Source organism: Paramormyrops kingsleyae, chromosome 14, assembly GCF_048594095.1.
Source record: "Paramormyrops kingsleyae isolate MSU_618 chromosome 14, PKINGS_0.4, whole genome shotgun sequence".
Classification (NCBI taxonomy): Eukaryota; Metazoa; Chordata; class Actinopteri; order Osteoglossiformes; family Mormyridae; genus Paramormyrops; species Paramormyrops kingsleyae.
Window position 1 is genome coordinate 22,706,372 of NC_132810.1, and position 24,401 is coordinate 22,730,772.

The 24,401-nt window shown below is 38.5% G+C and overlaps 1 protein-coding gene across 2 annotated transcripts; it reads right to left on the bottom strand.

Moving 5' to 3' along the window:
- Nucleotides 1-714: 714 nt before the first annotated feature.
- On the bottom strand, nt 715-23,572 carry xdh (xanthine dehydrogenase). Of its 2 annotated transcripts, XM_023794336.2 has the most exons (36): nt 23,390-23,572; nt 22,851-22,908; nt 21,981-22,077; nt 21,293-21,401; nt 20,710-20,836; nt 20,125-20,186; nt 19,628-19,699; nt 18,820-18,906; nt 18,333-18,474; nt 17,708-17,800; nt 17,188-17,339; nt 16,961-17,054; nt 16,214-16,323; nt 15,825-16,009; nt 15,153-15,327; nt 14,800-14,889; nt 14,088-14,257; nt 13,871-13,997; nt 12,676-12,795; nt 12,320-12,416; nt 11,334-11,458; nt 10,835-10,968; nt 10,224-10,311; nt 9,854-9,940; nt 9,448-9,639; nt 8,577-8,722; nt 8,182-8,263; nt 7,608-7,703; nt 6,871-6,999; nt 6,303-6,377; nt 6,126-6,178; nt 5,908-6,022; nt 5,487-5,552; nt 5,189-5,377; nt 3,556-3,723; nt 715-1,205 (listed from the first exon to the last, which is right to left on the bottom strand). In XM_023794336.2, exons 1-36 carry the CDS (start codon nt 23,426-23,428, stop codon nt 1,155-1,157), a joined length of 4,002 nt encoding a protein of 1,333 aa, XP_023650104.1. In that variant the 5' UTR covers nt 23,429-23,572; the 3' UTR covers nt 715-1,154. The 2 variants fall into 2 exon arrangements, with proteins under 2 accessions (XP_023650104.1, XP_023650105.1); XM_023794337.2 differs by lacking the exon at nt 21,981-22,077.
- Nucleotides 23,573-24,401: the final 829 nt, after the last annotated feature.

A 24,401-nucleotide genomic window follows, 5' to 3' on the forward strand; every position in this document is an offset into this window, starting at 1 on the left:
GCTCAGTCCAGGACAACAGAACTCTGCAGCGTGTGGTGAACTCAGCACAGAAGATCACGGGTACACAGCTCCCTGCGATCCATAACATCCACACTACACACTGTCTCAGGAAAGTGAACTGTATCAGGCGGAACCCCAGCCACCCTGCACTGTCACTTTTCACCCTCCTCCCATCTGGGAAGTGACTCAAGTCCATTCGGACGCGCACCTCCAGGTTCAGGAACAGTTTCTACCCAACTGCAATCAGACTCATGAACAATCAGTAGCCTTGTGTCACCTCCACTGCTACCCACACATATACTTCTGCCATTGTCTCTAAGATTCTGGTCTTATTTATATTCACTTTATCATTACATTCACTTATTTTGTGTTTTTTTTTTTTTTGTCGACTTGTCTATGTTCACTGTCTGCAGGGGCACACGCAAGTAAGTATTTTATTGTACATGGTACTCGTATTTGTACATATGACAATAAAAGAATTGAACTGAATTGACTAAAGACATGCAGTTTGGCTAACTGGTGTCACTAAATGACCCATGTGTTTGTGAGTGTATGCATGTATGTGCCCTGCAATGGACTGGGACCCAGGATGGGTCTCAGCCTTGTACCCTATGCTATCTAGGATAGGCTGCAGGTGAGCTGTCTGGGGGCCCCCCGAGTACCATGTTGGGAAACACTGCGATGGTGTATTTATTGATTTCAATTAAATAAAAGTTAAGAAGACTCAAGTGTCACTTTATTCTTGTACTATGGTATTTTTGCAGTTATACAGTTAATTGATTGGCATCTCTATGTGCAAATGTGTTTGAACCCTGCGATGGAGTGGCGTCTCATTCAGGGTGTCTCCTGCCCTGTGCATCCTGGGATCAGCTCTAGCCCCCCCTGCCACCTGACAGGTTAAGTCATTTGAGGATGGATAGAGCATTTCAATCATTCAAATGATCATTTATCAATCGGTTCTTCAACATATCTAGGTTAAAAATAAACATTAACTTCTTCTGTAATTGTGTTAGCAAATTATTAATTTGATTATTATGATGCAGCATGTTTTCTTTTTTTCCCATAATGCATTTAGTGCTGTTACAACAGCAGTTCCGGCCAAGCTGACATTGCATGTTGTCTGAGACCGAGCTGGACTTCTTCATATCTGGTCATCACACCTGCACAGCCCATGGACGGAAGGTTCCTGCCTCTGGAGGGGGACACTAAAACAAATTTTTATTTTTGTTTAAATTACATCATGAATTCGTTTAGCCTCAGCATTACAATCTTCACAATGAAAAGCAAAACATTCAAACAAGTTTTGTATAATTCTGTGTAATTCGAGTAATGCACATCTAAGCAACTATGAGAAAATGACAAATGAAATATGGGTGATTCCTGTTTTGGACCACATACTTGGCTGTCTGTTTTTTGAAAATTGGAATGATTGTATTTTATGGTTTAAACATTTTGTCAGGACTATACCATACTTAGCTATGAGGAATGCATGTTTGCCAAGCTCAGGGGTTGAAAATATTATAATTATGGGATGTTTTTTGTATATATTTCTCCTAACGTTTTCCACCCTGTTAGGGACATGTACATGGTAATCACAAAGTTTAAATAATGTACAAGTCAAACAATACTGAACTTTTCTGGGATACAATGTGTCCCTTTTGCTATGATAAAAGTTTCATTCTTGTAGCATTAACAGTTTTAATTTTATGAAGAGTACAATGTCAGAATAATGGAATCTGTGCATTTTTTGTCCCCATTTTGTTGTCTTGTAAGGAATTTTATTAATTAGAAATAAAAGTATATGTAGATGCATTATATGCACCTCATTTAACAAAACAATATACAAATATACCAAACACTTACTGCTGTGATTCGAATATTTTTTTAAATCATTGCCTAACAGGGTGGAATAGAATATAACAGGGTGGAACCGAGTCGGCCTCTTAACAAGTAGATTCAGATTCACAACAACAATACTACTACTACAACTAATAATAATAGTAATAATAATAATAATAATAATACCACTGTAGTAACATAAATAATTAAGAAATACACTCATAATAATAATACTTTTTGATTATACCATTATTATTCATTATCATACACAAGAAATACACTCAAATAATAAATCTACAATTTTAATGAAAATAATAAATTTCTACTCAGTAGGCTGCATATCCCATACATAGCCTAACAGGGTGGAACCTAACAGGGTGGAATATTTCTAGCTAATTTAGCTCTAGCTCTTTGAGTGAGCATCATTTAGCTAGCACACACTCTACAGCTGGTCAGCATTTAAATAGCTATTTTTAACATGTTTTAAAAAATATTTTTTCCAGTAAATATTTCCCATAATATATACTAACAGGGTGGAACTTTATGGGTGCCTCAAACCGGTGTGTAATATAAAATTGAGAAAAATACAGGAGAGAGTGACAGTTAAAGCTTACCATAGTCTTCCAGTTGAATTTCCCCCCAAAAACAAATGATGTCACTTCATGGAAATGGGTGTATGGATTTGTAATCTTTTTAGGGAGCCAAGAAACTAGAGGCTCACAGGGTGGAAAATGAATGTGGGGACATATAATATATTATATAATTACAGAAAACAAAATAAGTTTCACCAGATTTGTTTCTTTCTCTAAAGGTAGTATACCCTAGTCTATCAAACTAATAAAGAATAAGTTTTGGTTTTTATAATTTTATAGTTTATATTTACTGAGGAAGTTGAATACATTGCATTTGGGACTTGCTAAAATGAGCGCATATTCCAGAGAAATGGTGCTTTAAAGCAGGGGTCTCCAACTCCGGTCCTGGAGAGCTACCGTCCAGTAGGTTTTCTATTCTACCTGGCTTCTGATGAGCCACACCTGTTCTCAGGTAAATACCAGGAACAGGTGCGGCTCATCAGAAGCCAAGTGGGACAGAAAACCTACTGGATAGTAGCTCTCCAGGACTCGAGTTGGAGACCCCTGCTTTAAAGAGATGTAAAAAGATAAAAATAATAATTTTTCTTTGTTAGAGCAATAGAAAACACCTAAACACATAATAAAATAGGTTTGTTATAAAGATTTGTCTAATTTTATAAAAGAATAAGAGCCAGTTAAACATGAGGACATGAATATGTGGCCCAAAACAGGAATCACCCATATATTTCTTCCATTTATAACGTGAGTTTTTAATCTTTGACACTGAATTTATCTGGAATGCTCAACGTACACCACAAGGTATAATAAGGTCGGCAAGTAACATAATGATTAAAAACATGGGTAAGTAATCTGTGTCTGCAACTGTACAATTTAATGATTAATTGAATTCCGTAATCAACAGAGGAATTTTTTTTTAGCCTGTATTACTTACGTTACCCTCAAGTTACAGAAATAGACAAAGAGTAAAAGTGTAATGTATGTAATTTTATACAAACCGTCTGCAACAATGAGAACCATATTAGGTAATAATAAAGACGACCGCTTCTGAATTATGTTAGCTGTGCTATGTTAATTATGCTGCTAAATAAGAAACTGTGTAATAAATATATGCAGAATAACATACCATTTTGATGAACCTGTCTTCACAGGCAACCCGTATCCTTTCTGCACTGGCAGGACTATCCAGTCGAAAAGGGCCGTTGAGTCCTGACTCTGCCCTAGCGGCGGTGATGGCGTCCTTAATGGCGTAAAAAACCGAGGCTGCCAGAAAGAGTGGTGGTTCCCCTACAGCCTGAAATGAGACACAGAAGTATGAGGTTGAGAATCAATCCATCCATCCATCCATCCATCCATCCATCTTCCAGCTGCTTGTCCTGGTAAGGACCACAGGATGAAGATAATAAAGATAAAGCTAATTTTTTATAACACAATTACAATAGTGAGTCAGCAATATTCCACAAAAACACCAGCAAGAACACAGGCAAGACGGAAAACTCCACAACTGAACAGAGATGCGACATTTATAATTTAGTTGCAGAAATTGAAGAGTATTTCAATCAGCTACCTTTATTTCAGTAGGTCCCATAAAATACCAGAAATATAAAGTACAGGTATTTTATGGGACCTACTGAAATAAAGGTAGCTGATTATGAGAAAGACCTTGGTGTGTATGTTGATGCTTCCATGTCTCATTCTTGCCAGTGTGGGGAAGCAATAAAAAAGGCCAATAGGATATTGGGGTATATCTCCAGGTGTGTGGAGTTTAAGTCAAGGGAGGTAATTGCTGAGATTATACAATTCCTTGGTGAGACCTCACCTAGAATATTGTGTGCAGGTTTGGTCACCATATCTTAAAAGACATTGCGGCCTTAGAAAAGGTGCAGCGTAGGGCCACAAGAATGATTCCTGGTCTTAGAGGAATGTCATACGAAGAAAGGTTAGTTGAGCTAAATCTGTTCAGCCTCAAGCAAAGGAGACTGAAGGGGGACATGATCCAGGTGTATAAGATTCTAACAGGTTTGGATGCTGTTCAACCGAATAGTTACTTCAGCATTAGTTCAAATACAAGAACTTGTGGCCATAGGTGGAAATTAGCGAGAGAACATTTCAAATTGGATTTAAGGAAGCACTTCTTTACACAGCGTGTAGTCAGAGTATGGAATAGTCTTCCCGATAACGTAGTGCAAGCTGAATCCTTGGGTTCCTTTAAATCAGAGCTAGATAAGATTTTAACAACTCTGAGCTATTAGTTAAGTTCTCCCCAAGCGAGCTCGATGGGCCGAATGGCCTCCTCTCGTTTGTATAGTTCTTATGTTCTTATGTTATTTACAGATAATTACTTTGTATAGCGTGAAATTTGCAGAGTACATTGCATTAATTGCAGCATACATGTGTGTGGGGGGGGTGGTGTCTGGGGGTGCCTGAGCATCTGCCCCTTTTACCTGAACAATTGAAGGTGCCCCTTTTCAGGTTCTAAGTGCAGCGATTTAATAACACAATAACAGATAATTGTAGAAATTTTGCCCCAGCAGGTGCAATTTACTGGAGGGACCCCCTACCAGTTAATGAAATTTACTGAGAAGGACCCACACCGGTCAGCAAAATTTACCCCAAGCCATGCGCCCCTCCCCATTTGAGCACCGGGCCCTATAAAAGTCCATGCACAGCACTCAGTCACATTAACTATATGTAGTTTGTACGTGTCGATTTTTGAAAGGTCCCTGAAGAAAGCTGAAAGACTGCCTCTTGCGTCTTACCTTCGAAGAGAAGATGGCCTTCTCGTTGGGGGCATCCCTGAGGAGAGACACCTTGAAATCGGTGGGAATATCTCCAAAGGCTGGAATTTTGTACATGCCCGGCCCACGAGAGAGAAGGATGCCCTGCGGGGAGTAGCGAAGCTCTTCCAGCGTAAAGAGACCCACCCCCTGCATGAATGCTCCTTCCACCTGTGTAGACCATACGACTCACCATTTTTGCCTCTCTATATCGCATTCACATAGCATTAATGTTAGTTTAGGAAGGAATCAAATGCTACAAGGTTAAGCTGATCCATACCTGCCCAATGTCAATGGCTGGGTTCAGACTCTTGCCAACATCCATGACGATGGTAGTGTGAAGGTTCTGGAGGGAATAAAGGTTCCGTGTCATCATGAATTGTCAAGTACTGTCATTTTTATGTTATGAAGAAGTAATGCAAATGTGAAAGTGATAAATATGCTATACATTTTAAATCACATTATAACAGAAGGAATAACATTTTGCATTATTTTATTAATTAAAAAAGCTGGATTTGTCTCTTCATTTTTACAGTTGTTACCGTGGTGAGCACCCTTTTGCCTTAAAGCAGCTGTTACAGGACCATAAGCAGTGGCCCTTGGCTTTGTGTTGTGGATAGAATTTAGCCCTTAGGGGAAAATATTGGGAAGGTTTGGTTTATGGAATTATGGGAAATCAATTTCAGCATGTTCAGTGTCACCTTGTGATCTCCAGTTAGACAATCGATTTCAACTTCGGAACAAGCCGCGCCATAGCTGAAGTAGTTAAACGGCCTTCCTTGATTGGTCTCGAAGTCATAACCCAAATCAGGTGTCCTGGTTTGAAATAAGGAAAATCCAGAAAAAAATCCAAGCAATGACATTTCTCATTTAGGTATCTCAAAGCCTGATGATAGATATTGTATGAAATGTAACTTACTTGTAAAAGCCATTTGCTGATAAATTGACTCTGTCTAGATATGCTGCTGTCACCTGTAACGGAAAGATTTAAAAAGTACAGTTAGTATTGACATGCATGTCACATGCTTACACGACACGGACAATATATACAGCAAACATGTGCTCCTAATGGGTGTTTGACAGGAAAAGTTCTGACCCAATCTTCCCAGGTACCCTGAGGGTTCTTGGTTCTGTAGGGTTCTAGACGCTGGATCAAGGTCTGGCAGGCATTCTGGAAAGATTGAAGAAATAATTTTATTGCACAGTTCCCTCATATTCCCTCATATTACTCATAACCTTATATCCTTATTACAATCTGTCTTGCAGGGCATTTGTCGTTAATCTATAATCAGAGACATAACAGTTTGTTTATGGTCTAAGTTTATGGTTTAAGATTGAATCCCCTTATTTAATTTAGCAGAGGTGACAATTTCAGGTCCAGAAAGTATAAACCCAGACCAAGGTTTTGTTTCAACCAACCAGCTGCGTACTCTCTGAATTTGACTTTATATTCAACTGGTTGGTTGAAACAAAATCTTGGTCTGGATTTGTACTTTCTGGACCTGACATTTCCATCTCTGGTCTGCATACTTTTCATAATGTCAAATTACATAGAGAAGTTTCGCCATTCTTTTTTTCTGCCTTTTTTCTGGCTCAGGCTCAGGATGTATTATCTGACACAGTCACCCCTGAATCAGTAAATTTGTAGGCTGCTGCTGTCTTACATAGACGGCCATGCCATTGAGATCTGAGGAGACTGAGGCTGCAGTGGGACTGGTGTTGGGCACAGTATTAGTGCTGGTCTCTGTGATGTGGATCTTCGATCCTGGGATGCCCAGGGCCCTGCTAGCCACCTGAACAGGAAATACAGCCATTAGATGATTTTCATCCAGAGCTACTTTCACTCATTTACACAGATCACAATATTAAAACCTGAAATATTTGTGCAGTATTTGTGAAACAGTGCAAAATGGTAACAGTGAACATTAAAATTCATTCTGCTATTTGCGCCTCTTTATTGCACTGGTATCATTTTTCACTGTTCCACAAATATTGTACATATAATTCTGCTTTTATACTCCTTTGTATATTGCAAATTTCTATGTCTATACATGTGTCTATATTTATTGCCCTACTTTATGCATATTATATATGCTGTGCTGCTGATTGGTACTACTGCTGCTACTAAATGGCATTTCATTGTTTGATGTACAGTGACTATAAAGATTCATACCTTAACTAAAACTGTACTGAAACCATTACAAAGGAGTTCTTTTTGTTATGCTCCACATTGTACTTTTAAAATCTGTACTTATAGTACTGCTTACAGTATGGCACAGCACAACATAGTAATTTTTCTAATATATTATTCCATATTTTACATTTTATATACAGACTGTTTGCTCAATACCATTATAGCTGCCATCAGTGCAGAAGATCTACCTTGCGGTGATACACGCACCTGGACCATTTTGGTGTGAAGCCCCTGGCCCATCTCAGTGCCACCATGTGTTAGGAGAACGGAGCCATCGGTGTATATGTGGACCAGGGCTCCTGCCTAAAAGAACAATATGCCAACACCCCAACAACTAGGGTGACCATCTGATCCATGTCAGTGGGGACACTATGAGCTAGGACAGGGTTTGTAAACTACCAATCAATCAAAATGACCAGGATTTCACTTTAACACTGAGTCCTTGCTGTGTGCTGATTGGTCAGTGTCCTATAACCATGCACATTTCACTAATGTTAATGTGAATCAGCTGGATGAGTCTTTCAATCAAGGAAACAAACCAGTAAAAGTAAAATAAAAGTAAAAAAAGACGAATTGAAGCTGAGCACAGGAGCCTTTGAGTTTTAAACCTGAAGTAGCTCATAGTGTCCCCCCCCCCTGACAGGGACTGGATGGTCACCATACCAACAACACAGCCTCACAGTTGTGAGTCAGAGAGATCTTTCTGAAGACAGAGTGAGTCAGACCAGAGGTGAATAGTTCAGTTGATTAGATGTAAACCTGGGACACAAAGGATATTTACCTGATTGAGGAAAATAGCGGTGAAGCTAATTCCAAACTTGGTGGGTATTACAGAAATCCCTCTTTTCTTCCAGCGATGTTGTCTGGAAACCCATAAGAAATCTGTGACGACTGTTTCTGTTTATGTTTGCATGGGCGTTCATCAGAATCTCAGCCTAGCTGCACTTATGCCTACGTGATTCCTTGACGGCAAGTACGTTTGTAATGTGCTATTTGCCTCACTTGTGCGTCAATTTTGACAAAAGTGTCTGGTAAATATGTAAAATGTAGATATTAATATATCGCCAATGCAGTCTCTGGAAAGAGGGGAATAATCCTATAATTCACATGTACAGTATACAGCCTTCATCCATTGAATGCTCTTGAGAAAAAAAATCTGATTTCTCCAGTCCTGACCTGTTGAATTGCTCTATTTGTGTCCTACGATAGTGATACTTCGCGAGGGCCAGGCACTCTTCCCAGCAGCGGCCGATGGTAAATTGCTCCAGACGCTGATTAAAAGGCGTTAGATCTCCCTCTTCGTAAAGGTTCAATTTCCGAACCTGCAAATAATAGACATTCATTTACATTCCATGTCAATTGAGGACAGTTTCATGCTGTTCCGTTAGGGAAAATGCAGACTTTCAGAGAATAATGCAGGTTGTGCAGGATTCATTTGGTGATTTTTGTGCCCACAATGGGATGACATCATATTTAGATGCTTAGATGCATAATTTATTCTGTTCTCATTATCTGAGGTATTATTAGAGGAATCTTTTCAAAAGATCTGTTTGTACATATATAGAAAATACTTAGGGTTAGATAGCATTTGAAGTGTTGCATTTCGGTCTATATTAACTTACTAAAATAAACCATAAGCAAATCTTAGTAGAATATTCACTGAAGTTAATAAACACATTCTTTTTTTCACTAACAGCTTTCTAATGGCAAACTTACCCTAAAATAATCTGTCACTGTCGAAAACACACATTTTTTTATTTTATGGTCATTGTTCGTTTTGCAGAAAATAGCACTGCTGCAATGAGGATGTAATCCAAATTGCGACAAGTGTTTCTCAAAGTATGACCAATCAGCATGACCCCAGTGCTATGTAATTTGGTCTGTCACATAAAGATTAAGTGACTCTGCAAAACAATTAGATTCATTTGCAAGTGATGAAAGATATATTTTTTCCCACAGACCAAAAGACTCAGTCTAAACATTCAGAATAGTGGTATTTTCTGAAATCACAACCTTAGTCACAAAGAACGTTATTGTCATTACGCACTTCCTCAGCAGGTATGCCACAGGCCATTGCCACGTCACATATCCAGCTCTCAGCTACCATCATGCCCTGGGGCCCCCCGAAGCCGCGGAATGCGGTGTTGGAGGGCAAGTTCGTCCGGCACATGTATCCTGTTCCATGGATATGAGGAATATTGTAGCAATTCTCCATGTGAAACAGAGCCCTTTCCAAGATCTTTAAAAAAAGCAATGCATGTTTTGTTATGTCAAACCTATCCTTACGATAATATATTTAAAATCACAAATATGCTAAAGTTTATGATCTTGTGATTATTAATAACTGAAAATATGCAATGATAGATAGAGATACAACAGACATTACACGTGTTTCTTGAAAGGGTAAGATTCAGGCTTATTTCATTTCTTTCAAAAACATTAAAAACACGCACTGATAGTGAGAGATCCATAGAATTCCCTGTGTTGCAGTAATATGTCACTTCCAGGGAGATTACTTTACCGGTCTTCATGAAGCCAACCTGAAGAGAAAATACACATGCATTTTTATGAACGTTTATAAAGTAGTATATTGAATAAAAGACAAACGTGATTAGAAGTTTACAGAATACAGCATGAAATGGTAAATCTTAGCTTGCTGAAATTCCACAAGGAAGTACTTTGCCATTGTACAGTTTTTTTTTTGTCCACAATATGGAGAACTGATAATATTTGATTTCTGGTCTCTCTAGGAATAAATAACTGCAGTTAAGATGGAAGCTGATAGATGAGCCTCACTGGATGATATCAGGCCTGGTCTCACACCTTATAGCGCCCCAGGAATGGGTGACGGCCCCCAGTCACAAGCATGTCTTCGTCTCGGTCCAGCATGCAGCGGACAGGGGTTTTTAATCTGGGTGCGAAAGACATGCATGGAAATCCACGTAAGACAAACACTGGCTGGGTGCGTCAGTCCACAAGAGCAAAATGCTGAAGCTGATGAGCGGCTGTTTACGTCCGGCCTCCACACTCTGTATAATACATGCATCTACTGCAAACGTAATTTTTTTCATTCAAAACCGTGTTCACTTTAAACGATTTCAATTGAAGAATAGCCCCTCCCTATCTTCAGACCACATTTTGAAACACATTTCGCTGCAAAAGGTGATGTAAATATAAATATGAAACTGTCAACTACATAAAAACAAAATACTATTAACATTCGTAGCAAATACATCAACATATACTGTAAAAACTATACAATAAAGCTCATAAACAAACTTTTGGTTGATAAGCTGAGTAAGGTAATTGTGGCAGGGGTGGTCATTTTTTTCCAGCTATATTCATTGACATAAATCATGAGGATGTTAAATAAAAAGGAGAATAAGAATGGAGAATGCTTTTCAAATAAAGGTAACGATGCAGCAGATGCCTACTTATGAGCCGCTAGTGCCACCACTGTTGACAGCAGTGTGCTCCTGCACTCCTTTCCCCCAAAGCCGCCCCCCATCCTTTTCACTCTGCAGACGATCCGATTGGCTGGGACTCCCAGCACCTTGGCAACCAATTGCTGAAAATATCCACCAAGATTCCAAAAAAAAAAAAAGGAGAAAGAAATATGCAACTAAAGGGATTAATAAATAAAACACTGGAATGTTATGAAAGTAAATTAGTAGACATACAAGACGTAGTAGCAGATAATTTAACAGCATTTGATTATTCAGTAATTAAGTGCCTGTGTCTCGGAGGAAAATCCCTGTACTTGGGGGTAAATATACAGTAAGCTTGCATTTAGCTAGTTGCAATTAATAATTAAACCTTGAGGTTAAACAAAAACTAGACTTTTTTCATTCGTTTTATTCTTTTTCTGATCGTTTGTTATTATATCCATTACCCACCAAAAGTGGTATTTCCATGGTGACCTACTGTACATACCTGAGTCTTGGTAGCAGATTGTGTTGAGACAAACAGCTCCATTTCCCCATCCTCTCCTCTGGGAACAGCCAGAGAGCAGTTGGTCTCCAGGTAAAAATGCTCCTGTCCTCCAATATGTATCTCTCCTGCACAACAAGAGCAGGCGGGATGCAAGCACATAACCAGCAAGAAGAGCTAGTTCAGTAACACTTTACTAGAAGTACCTCCATAATGCATTACAATGGATGGCATGAGATTTAATAAAGCATTACAGCATCTTCATTTGAATTAGAATTTAGTGATCAGTGGTCATTGTTGACACACCACAGCACACAACAACAATATGTGTCATTTAACCCATATGTGACATACTGTAGCTGATTCAGTACCCGGGGAGCAGTACCTTGCTCAGGGTACCTCAGTGGTGCCTTGCTGGTTGGGGATTCGAACCAACAATCTTTCAATTAAAAAGGGCACTTCCCTAACCATTAAGCCACCACTGCCATCAAGCCATAAGGTATTATAGTGTTGATTATAATACTTCATCTGCTCTCATCTATAATGCACTACAGATGCCTTCATAATGTATTATAATGGTCGGTATAAGAATTAAGGATACTTTGTAGTTTGTACTGCATTATGATGGGATCTATAGTTCATTATGCATGAGAGCTTCATAAAGCATTCATAATGCATAATAAACATGGGTAAAATGATTTATGCCTATTTATAAATATTTATAGCCATGTTTATATTGCTTTATGAATGCATCATAGTGTGATATGAATGTGTTGATAGATTATTATAGACATGCCATTCAGTGTTAACGTTTATTCTTGCATACTTCTGATGTATTTCATTTTGATGCCCTTTATTTATTTAAATTATAGCAATTAAAAACCACAAGATAAATGTTGGAGGCTTTGAAACACACTGCATATCTAAAATTGAGCAATTCTGAAATAATCATTAAAAATGACCAAAAATGAATCCAATGGATTTCACACCTTCCAGAATGAGATCTGCCTCTTTAAATCCTTCCTCAAGGTTCCCTTTCTTAATTGATCTCACTGGTTGGTAAAATGATTTACATTCAATTGCCTCCTGCATTGGGGGAAAAAAAACTAAAATTGGACATTCTGCTCCTGGAAACATGCTTAAAGTAAAATCACATTTTTGAGATTTCCTCAGTTATTCTGCTTATTTGTTAAAGTACAATAAGTGTGGATTTTATATGTGACTGTAAGATAAGATCTGCTTTATTGATCCCTTGGGAAATTTGTTTGGCCACAGTTGCAAAGCAACATAAAGTGCACAGATGCAAAAACACTGCAAAAACTTTTGTTGGTGCACTGCTACTAACCTGAATGGTGATGATGGGCTTCAGCTCTTTGTAGGAGATCTTCACTGACTTTGCGGCCCTTTGAGCATGGGCCTGTGTGTCAGCAACAATGGCCCCCACTATGTGTCCTACACATGTGACCTTTGGAAAAAGTGACAAAGTTCATGCCAGTTACACTGCAGTAATGGGTTTAATACATCAATGGGTGCAATATCCATGCCAGTGGCATAATCTGGGCCCCAGTGCAAAATTTTATAGGGGACCCCCTCATCATTTCTGGACACTTGTCCAAGCACGCAATCAAATATACACGACTTCCTACCCCGAGAACAAAAAAAAGAGCTGTGCTGAATTTTGATGTCAATTTTTGGTATATAATTGTCTGCATTTAGCTCCTTATTTGAGATTGTCTTCCAAACTGTAATTCTCCCACATATGTGATTCAATAATAGGCATGCCACGTTATCATCATTTTTACAGTGGTGCGTTTTACGCTCAAAATACTGACTGCACCAGAAATACTGTTAGGTTGGTCTTTAGGTGCCATAATAAGTTGCACAATGGTTAATGAAAGATAGCTTAACTTCTTGCTTCAACTTTTTATTGCCCCTCCCTCTGTGTGGCCCCCTGCTTCTGCAGGCCCCAGTGTGGCTGGACCAACTGCACTGGCTATTTTTCTGCCAGTGTTCAGCTACTCTGTTGAAACTGTGCCAAGCTAGGAGGAGGCTATTCGGACACCACTTAGTAAATCAACAATTTTTATGCCTGCAGTAAAGGTCACTTGCATTGCCATTGCTCATTTGAGATTACTGCTTTTAAACTGGTAATTGTCTTGAAAAACTTCAGTAGTACACATTACTACAGTCACTGTAAGAGCAGGAATAATGTCTTGGTCTAAGAAGAAAGTTCATTTTAGTTAATCTTATCTGGAAGATTATAGAAAGACGTGATACAGACTCTACAAAGAAGAATCCCTCACTTTTGACTTTTACAGGTGTGTGTGAATGATAACATGCAGACTGCTGTATATACAGCACAAATGTTTAAGCATCTAAAATATAAGCATTGAATTATGGTTGTTCAGGAGCAGTACTCAGATAATGCTTTTGACAAAACCATCTGGCATTCTCTCATCAGTATAGCTAGTAAATGATTGCTTAGTCAGACGATTTCCCTCAAATGCTATTCAATACACTCCCACGGTTGCTACAATTACCATCCCATCAGCCAGAACTGTCTCATCATAAACAGCAGGTCCTGTCTGGTTGCTACCAGGGATGTCCTTAGCAGTGAGGAAGGTGACAACGCCAGGTGAAGACATGGCCTCTTCTGAATCAATGGACCTGATGGCAACACAGCCAAGTAACAACTGTAGCAGAATATTTCTTAGCAGCCAACTTATGGATTCAAAGAAGAGCCATCCACACACTTACAGGATCTGGCCGTGTGCTGTGGTGCTGGTGACCAGCACCAGGAAAAGCTCATTCTTGTAGTGTGGGATGTCGTCACAGTACACTGCCTCACCAGTGGCTTGTTTCAGGGCAGAGAGGTGCATGATGGGTCGACCTACCACATCCTCTTCATTCTGCCCTAGGGGCACTGCCTGGGACAATAACATTTGATTTAATACTCATTACCTCAGCACATATAAACAAATATTGCTTAACTCATTTCTCAGAACAGGATAAGTGCATGACCTGCAGGTTGGTTTGAATTCATGGTGATATTTCAGAATGAAAATAAATGTTGTACCACTTCTATCCATCTGATTTCATACCCACTTGGTACTATTAAATTGCAAGAAATTCTGGTGTTTTTAGGTCATTTTTTGCAGGTAATGTGGTGTAAAATGAAGACTGGATAGAGTGATACAGGTGCATATCTGGTGTATTTTGTGGCCATCGAAGTTTATGAGACTCAGGACGAGTAGCGAATGTATTCTGTAAATAATTGTTGGCTAGGCTTTTATTTCTCAAGATAAATGTGTGTGTTACAAAGATATGCGAAGGATGAGTATCAGACAAGAGAGAAAAGTCTGCATTGTACCTCCGTTTGCTAAGAGAACTCTGAAATTTGAAGATATTTTGTGACACGTTTGCTGTACACGCTTTATTGCTGTATTTCCAGGAAAAGATGCCCACCTACCTGGTAAACCTGGGCACAGGAGGGGAACTCTTTGTGGAAAAGCTCAGTGGCACTTATGTAGTCCGGTCTGACATCTTCCAAAACAATCCCCTATATGAGAAGAATCATGGTGTAGGATATATTGCAGAATCTGATTATAAAACTGTAGTCCTGGACAATGAATGGGAGAATAAAACATACTATAACTTGCCCCAATATTTCTATTTTAACTAATTTTGATACCTGCTGTTGTTTATTGCTTAATGCTACACGTACCTGTAACCTTTCTGAGGTTTTTTTAATGGTATTGTTCTCGGTAATCTGATCAGTGTTTTTAAGACCACTGCTGTTCGCCTCCTTTGGCCTCTCATTACCTGTTCCTTTAAGTCTCCTGCCAGCTTGTGCTGGACAGTGAGGAAGAACTTGAAAAAGAGGCTGATGGTCAGTGTGCGTCTGTAGGTGACGGAACCACCAGGGGCCGAGGGGTCAAGGGTCATCTCCTTGGACAAGAGGCTGCAGGCTTCTTCAAGGAGATTCTCATTCCACTTCCTGTAGAAAAAATATGTACATTTCATTGAATATCACTACTAGCCCATCTGAAAGCAGGGGAAACACTGGATAGAATGTCTGATCCATCAGAGGGCTCATTAGAGACAACTTAAAGATATACCTAATAAAATAGGCACATTTAAAGCCATATTTCAGAGGAAAAACCAATGACTTAAATAGAATATAAAATATATATATTATATATTTATAATATAAATATATAAAATATAATAAATGGATGGATGGATTCATCCATCTATCCATCCATCCAATATTGGTATCCATCTATCCATCCAATATTGGTATCTACTGATCCATTCAGTATTGGTATCCATCTATCCATCCATCCATTTTCTGTATTCAATTGTCTTAATTAGGATCGTAGGAGGTCCGCAGCCTATCCCGAAGGCTACAGGTGCATGGCAAGGAACAACCCAGGATGGGGTGCCAACCCATCGCATGGCATGTATTGGTATCCTTATAGATAAATCCCTAACCTCCCAATTAGCATTTTGCAGGTCTCCTTGGCCAGGATGGTGGTGGGCGCCATTCCTCCATAGCTGAGCTGGAGGTGACTGACGGTGTTTGTCTCCTCCTCAAAAATGACATTCATGCCACAGGTCACAATGGCGATGTCATCCTCACGGCGTAGGGATTGCTTAAATGCCGAGAAGTACTGACCCTGTAATACAAAATGTGACCTGACTCCCTGGGAATCGATTCACTAGACCAATCCATATGTAAAGAGGCTCCAAGATACAGAAGATCTCTGCTGAGACATGCAAAGGTGTATTGGGCTGGGGCCACATTTCACGTCATTCAATTTCTCTCAGTAGATGAACTGATAACCAGCTATTTGGAAAAGGAAACAAAAAAGTCTGCGTACTTTCCTTGTGTAAGGAATTTCAATGGATAACAGAATCTCATCAGGTTTTAAGGCTGTTTTTCGGTATCTTGGGAAAAATTGGTCATCCATCTGTAGGACTCGTTTTCCTCCTGGAGCAGATCATTTCAGATATCTCAGCTCTAGGTGAACTTATATTATTATGAACTTAATATATTTTTACAATTGACCCCCCCATCTTTTTTAAACTCCAGTTTAACACAGTAACATATAAACATATAAATTACATATAAGACACATATAAAACATTATAACGACATGTTCCATGTCTTTGCTATGGTTGTAGGGTTATGATGTGTGAAATGACCTCTTCAGTTTTATTGTTAAGATTACTTAACGATTATCAAAAGGTTCCATTTAACTACATAATATCACATTCTCTCATGTGAAATGCCATAGCTCATCAGTGATGTTGCATCAGTCAGTATAGTAACTACTGAAAATTGCTTCATCATGAACGTTCTAGTTGATGGACTACAGAAATGGACTCTGAAGAACATCCCAAAGGTTACAACAACATTACTGTACCATCAATGGTACAGAAATGTTCCTGAGAGTCTGCACCTGTCTCTACCTTAAAAGGTACAATTACTTACAGCTAAGGGTACAATTGGCAGACCCTTGAGGGTACAGCCCCAGTGACAAGCAAAGGTATAAATTTTTACCCCTTTTTATGAGAGTGGAACAAGTGCATTTGCCTAAGACAGTTCATGCGTAAGCATTATTTACCTTTAGATATGACTGTTAGCTTGCAACCGGCTGCCATGAACACAGGGTTGAGATCAGAGATGGGACTGGCTGTCATTATGTTGCCCCCTATTGCCTGTAAACAAGAGGACAATAGGTTAACCATAGATACTAAATCAAATTAATGTTACAGATATCAGCGCTGGACCTGTAAAACAGGAAATGATGCCGGCAGTTATCCAACCAGTCGCCATAACCGACTCCCTCACCGCCACGTTTCGGATTTGCCGTCCAGCGAACCATCGTAGCTGCTCCAGTATGGCATGAAGAACTTCTGTCTGGTAAGGCAGGAGGTCGTCTATAGAGCTGCGAAGCACCTCTTCCAGTTGGGTGAGGGTGCAGGCCGCACCAAATAAGATCCCTTGACACATAAGCTTTACTTTTTATTGTGTTATACTTACCATGTTATTTTAATGCATTAAAGCATCAGAAAGACCCATACAGTATATGATCTTACACACATGTAGGCTAATTGATTTTCACATGTCTGATTATATAGACATGTGCATCTGAAAATAATACAAATCTATATGTCCTGGTGATTTTGGAATCTCTTTTGCTAATTTTGCACAGATTCTTATTTTCTGAACAGAAAGTTAAAACAACAGATAATGTTCAGTTTGAATTGATGCCGAAACGATTCATCCAGATGAAGGATTAAGTTTTAAAGTGTATTTAAATCTAATCTTCATTCTACAACCATCATGACGGATGCAGGGATGGCCTGACCATTTCTTGTATGTTGGACAACGGTGAGCTCAGGGATGACAGTAGGAGCCAGAATCACAGGATACAGCATATTCTTGAATTTCATTTCAATACCTTAAAAAATGGTGTAATAATTTAAACATGATAACATTGTTATATTATCATTTATCGACAATTTTCTTTGCAAATGTGTTTCTTTTTTTACTTTGTTTTGTCAAATTAACAATATATTATTTGTTTTTTTTTTATACAATGCTGACAAAAGCATTGTATAAATGTACTATAGTATAGTTTTTTCTGAGATTAAAATCCATCTACAATCTGAAGGCATTTCCCACCTGCATTGATTGCTCTACCATAGTTATCACAAATTTAAATAAATGTAAATTAATAAATGAATGAATGTACTTCAGAAGTAAACAAATGAACATCTTCCTTATGGATCTCCTTATTTACAATAAGTAAAAGCATTTTGCTCAAACCAGAAAGCCATAACCATCTGATTCAGCAGTGCGGTCACTGTTTCAAGGTAAGCATTTAAGAGGTCCTCCTTTGTGATTCTTCATGTTCATCATAAGCATAGACTGCCTTTAACTTGAATTTTACCTATTAATATGTTCATCCCTTCCTGAAGGCGGTAACTCACCGACTTCTGTATTGCCCACAACCAGCTTTGCTTCAGGGTATTTTGCCTTCAGGTCCAGTAGCTCTGTCAGGCAGCTGGGTTGGATCCATACGACTCGTTCGCCTTTAAATTGCAGTTTCTTATTTTCCTGTTTGGCTAAACGCTGCAAGGAAAACACCACAGAAATGCATATTCTGCACCCCGTTTTCCACTGACTGTGATTAATTGATACAACATGGCTACTAAGCAAAAATAAGTAGAAAAAAAAATCATAATAATTTTGTTACACTTTTTTTAATACTCTAATATGAATACTGATATTAATACTAAAAATATTGCAGATGACCAGAGCAATATTTTGTGAAAAAGTCACTGCTATATGACAGGCCAAAGTTACCTTATTATACCAATTAATATGTAGCTGCTAGAATGTTACGGAAGGCTGCAGTTACAATAGGCAGATAACTTTGCCATAAACAAAGGAGAAATGCAATATATATGAACATACCGAAAGCTCAGGAGGAAAAATTATCTCCTGTGTGGGGTCCAAAGGCTTGAACTGAGAAGGGTCATACAGCTGTGAGACAGAACCTCCCTGCAATTAGTAATAACTCCACTTTAGTCAGAAGGATGGCAATAGCAGAAAGTTTAAATAATCAAACTTTTAAATATAATACTTATTAATGTTTACTGTCAATGCAGAGAAATTATTATTATTATTCTTGCTATACTATTTTTATTACTACTGCTACTAATAATCATACAAATTGAACCTAATGTACTTTTCATTCTATCATTATTAAAACATTTTAAAAGAAAAAAATGGGAAAGTACTGAATCTGAACTAAAGAATGTATTGTTATTTAATGTATTTACTCAATAAAACTGATTAAGTTGAATATACTTCACAATGTCATGTATACAACATGTCATGCATACGTCAAATGTGAATGTAAAATCTGTGTAAACGTTGGGGTTGAATATGCAAAAGCATTGTGAGAAGTTGCCCTTCTAATAGGAAATGGTGACACAGCTCTTAACTAAATATTGTGTTTGGCTCATTGATATCGGTGTCGTAACAGGTTGGCACCAGTGTTATAACATATAAGTCAACTTCTGTTCACTTCTGACTAGTTATGCAACATGCTTAGTTTGTCTGTAGGGTTGCCAGACATATCCTTAAAAGAATAATTTCTCTTCAAGCTTGAAGGTTTTCACTGTCCAGGTACTGTAACTGCGAAATTACAACATAAGGTAATGACAGCTCTAGTCTTGCCTAGAAACAAGGTGCATCTTCAAGGAAATTGAGTTCTCACATTATTATCTTTGGCTTCTCTGTTCATGCAGCAATCATTCTCTTTTCCCTTTCTTCCACAGCAACCACCATCCTGCAGGTTTTTAAAAGATCAGAACACCAGTTGTTCAGTTACATACAATCATTTACCTGATGCCTTCACCCAAAGGAGCTTACAGATTTTGTAGCCAATTATATACTTGGATAAATTTCACTGGAGCAATTCAGGTTGAGAACCTTACTTTAATATAAGCCTATACAACAGAATAACCATTCCAGGTACAATAGCTAACAGATTTCATGGTCCTACTACAGTACCAGCTGGGTAAGCATTTTAACAACAACCAAATAGCTATAAACTGTAACACCTAATAAAACAGATACTGTAGACCTCCACCATGCAGACCTAAGTTATAATGTCAGTACTGCCAATTAAACATCTGCACAGATCATGTCAGCTTGCAGTGAAGTAAATACAGGTTAACTACAATGGTGATATCTAACGGGGTCCATACTTACTACGGCAAACGTCTTGTACCCCTCCAGTATTGGCCTATATCCAGTACAACGGCACAAATTGCCTGTGAAAAATGAGCATAGGCATAAACTTTTGTGGGGGATGTATTTGATATTTTTAATAGTACTGATAATAGTTAGGTGGAATCACAGTCAAATTTTCATCTGTATTTATAACAAGATACATAGCATAACTTTGCAATGTCAAAGTACAATGCTATTCAATAGCTAATTATAGTTGCTGAACTTTACATGTTTAGTAATTTATAATTTGAGTTTTGGAGGACAAGATTTTTGCATGAGCTCCACAAGTTATAGACAGTGCAGCACGATTGTAAGAAATGTAACAAAAATGAGCAGGAGGTACACAAGTCGTTTAAATTAAAAGACACTTAAATGCATGTTGTTGTAGAGGTAGCCAGAGTAAACCCAGACAGAAACACGAAGAATATGCGTCTCCATACACACTGCAGAGGCGATGATTTAAAAAGAATACTGTGATTGATCAAAGTGAAACGCAAGCCCTTCCCTTGTTGACCTAGGGGCGTATTGAACTCGGGAAAATCAGGATGTGCTTGTAAATGTTACCTTGAAATGCCTCCTCAATGTCTAGCTTGGAAGGCTGAGGTCGGTTCCTCAACAGGGCATACATGGACATGACGATTCCCGGTGTGCAAAATCCACATTGTGAGCCATGGGTCTTGGCAATCCGCTCCTGCGTGGAAAAGTGGAATTTTTTTTGTAAATTGATTGACATTACATTAATTTACACACACCTTCTGTCCAGAGATTACTCCATTGCAATGTTTGTTTCTCAACTGAATCCACAAGAACCCAGCACAGCTGAACCAAATATTTAAGTGATCAAGAATAGCTGGTATACATGTGCTGGGGGCTGGAAGGGAGCAAGAATGTGGCCTGTCTGGGAGCCCCTAAGTATTTATTGTACTAGACTAAGATTGTATAGAATACAACCAAATTCTTTTCTTAAAGCATAATATGGTTAACATGCAATGAGTCTTGTAGAGATGCAATCTATAACCTCCTGGAAGAGTTGTGATTTTTTTCCGCAGCTTTGATCTTTTTTATTGATTAAACAAAACAAGGAAAAAAGCAAACCAGATTTGAATTGCTGTAAGATGAGATAGGACACAGGCGTACATGTGTTTACCTGGACCGGGTGCACTTGGGTGGCCACGCTGCCAATTCCCTCCACAGTGGTGACAGCACTGTGATGCAGCGAGCAGACTGGAGCCAAGCAGGCATTGACTGCATGGTGGCTGAAAGTATTTCATAAAGGCCTAGAACCAGGACCAGCCTGATATCAAATACTGAGACAGTTCCAATATAATGGCTAAGAAACTCATTCAAAACCTCTGACCCACAGGTATTTGCAAAGAATCATGTGTCATCCTCATTTTAGAGGAACATGCTACATATTATTTAGCATCTATACAGTTATGGGGGGGGGGGGTGTACAACTCTGCCATTTTATGTATCCGTGTAAATATGGGAATTTTTTATTAACCGTACACATTTTTAATGGGTTTATACATAATTAAAATACCCTAGAAACAACACATTGTGTTGTCATGGCATTAAAAGAATTACTTTGCCACACTCTGTATCACATCACATTGTAACCCTTGAACTTTGTTCCTCTGCAGTGACCTACATTCAACCTTTTTAACACATTGGTAAATGATTTGTAATGATATACTGTATAATAACCCTGTGTCAGATGCAACACCATATTTATTATGAAATATTAAATTTTTCCATTTGCTTTTATTCAACAGACTCAAAACACTGGTCAAGGTTGAAGGTACTTTTGTGTGTTTATGTTTAGAAAAGGATACACGATTCTGTTCTTGTGTGGGTTGAACCTGGAGATCATCACAGTGCACGCCCCGCACCCCCCCTCTGCACACCCCAGCTTGGTCCCAGTCAGTCCCACTAAGTATAACAATATTAAGGATCAAGTGACAGAAAAACTTTACTTTCACACTTTACTTCTGTAAGTAACAGCGACCTCACAATGTAAAGTAAAGCTTACCTAATGGGAAAGAAAATCATTGCGCCATTACTGACAAATCGCAAACATTTGTATAAACAAGGACTTGTGTAAACAGAGTGTCTGCACAATCGATAGTTGTCCATTTGTGCAAGTGAAACACAAAATCACATAATATAGGCAAATTAGACACATCAGTTTGCTTAAGCAGAAGTTTCGAAGTGCAGGTAGAAATCTAAACAAGAATTGGGAGAACACAGAGACTACACACACACAGAGGCAAGGGCAGAAATCAAACCCACAACCCTGCACTCAATCATCAACCTGAATATAGTACAGTGCAGCATGATTGGCCAGCTAGAGATACACCCCCTCAAAATGATTAAATCAAATCTGTGTGAAAGGCTTTGGACTGAAATGACATTTGGAATATTACTACTGCCCAATGCACACATATTCAGCTGTGGGTCATAACTTCCGGTTGAAAGAAAAAAAAAAACAAACAAACAAATAAACCTTTTACATCATATTTTCATCAAAACATTATCTGTAACACGTTACTATACATATATTGTTTAAAAAATCTATAATCTAAAAATGGAAATACAGTTCACTCCACGTTAAACATATCACAGTCTGTAAATATCTATGACATAACCTGAACAAATTATTTGGACTCGAATGTATATGCTCTGTATGTGACGCATAAGGATACATTTTGTCCGGAGGTATGTCAGGAGCGTCATCTCTGGCTCTGCATTCCCTTCCACAATCTGAAAAATAACGCGAAAAAAGGAAAAACAGAAATACTTTCAAAAAATTAATTATAAATAGAATTTTACATTTTTTCATCCCCGTTTGGGGGTGAAAATTATGAACAGACAAGCACACAATACCGCTTAGTAATCTGTGAATAAACGTGTAATAACCTTTTTACAATAGTAACTGCGAGCCCAATTAAGAAGGATACGTGAACGGAAAGGATGGAATTACAATATAAGTAGGCCTATATATCAGTACAAAGACTAACTAATTAGCCTGCCAATTTACTAATTTTAGCAAATCGAAGTATGATTGCATAATTATTGTAACAAAGTACTTACATGCATAATTATATGCGCATTTATATTTTGAGCTGAGATCGCAATACGGGATTTACATTTCTGGTTGTTATTGAATATATAAAGTATAAGTCTACGTATGTAATATATAATTTTCTGTTTAAATTTTCGAAATAAAGCAATCCTACTGTACCTTTTTCCCATTCACAAAGAAAAGCAGCTCGCCTTCCATTGAAACACCAATGTCGATGCTAGCTGGATCAGGTATTTCGTGCTTAATCACCGAAGAAGTGCTTATCTTTTACGGTGGATTTAAACTGTTCACCATTACCCTGTTTGCCCTGCGATGCACTTTGGAGTTTAAGGTTTAGAGCGCAGCACGCAGCACAAATACCGTAATACTTAACCTATTATCTAACGGACGCAACTTCTACATTTGAGCTCCCACAATATATAGTGATATATTATTATATGTCGGGGGGTAGCGGGGGGTTTTGCAATTTTAGTGATTGTTCTTTTTCAAGATTTTTGCATGACCTCTGTATGCACTTTCGAAGCCAATCATAATTTTTTTTTTGTCCTTGCTGTTGCTCTAGCTCATAGAGAGTGGGTACGGGGCAAGGCGCATCCCATACACGATGCCTGTCTAACACATCGCTGGATATTTATGAAATGGAGGGGGGGAGGGGGGGAGAGGTTAATTCTTTACTAGGGGGGTGGTCTGGGTTTAATGAAAATGAATGAGAACACACTATCTACAGTACTTTGTCTGCATATATTTGAGGGCAGGACTAAAGAACAGCACTAGCAAATGCCCCTGGTACACGATGCTGTAACCTTGCTAACTTCTCTTTTTCTCTTTTTCATTCACAGTTGTGTTTACTGAAGGCGTCTAAGTAACATAACACCTGCAGGGCTTTGGGTTGGGTCCCCACATTGATGGAGTTTACATGTTATTTCCATGTTTGCATGGGTTTCCTCCAGGTTCTCTGGTTCGTAGCCTCAACATAATCTCGAGTGTATGTGCAAGACTGCTGATGCACCTGATGCCATTTAAATCGATGATGTTCTGACATTTTTCAGTAAAAATAAAACGCTAAACTTGAAGTAAGTCATATTTAATATCAGTGACTTAACTGTGTTAATATTTACATTTGCAATATTAATACAAATGATCTACTAAACCAACGCTGCCAAGGAAACAT

Bases quoted from the DNA above. Each gene is read 5' to 3' on its own strand.
- xdh (XM_023794336.2), bottom strand. From the start codon at position 23,428: ATGGAAGGCGAGCTGCTTTTCTTTGTGAATGGGAAAAAG. The intron at 12,417-12,675 runs GTTAGTAGCAGT...CCCCCAATGCAG, and splicing joins AGCCCATCATCACCATTCAG to GAGGCAATTGAATGTAAATC. The intron at 11,459-12,319 runs GTGTGAAATCCA...CTTGTTGTGCAG, and splicing joins GGCAGATCTCATTCTGGAAG to GAGAGATACATATTGGAGGA.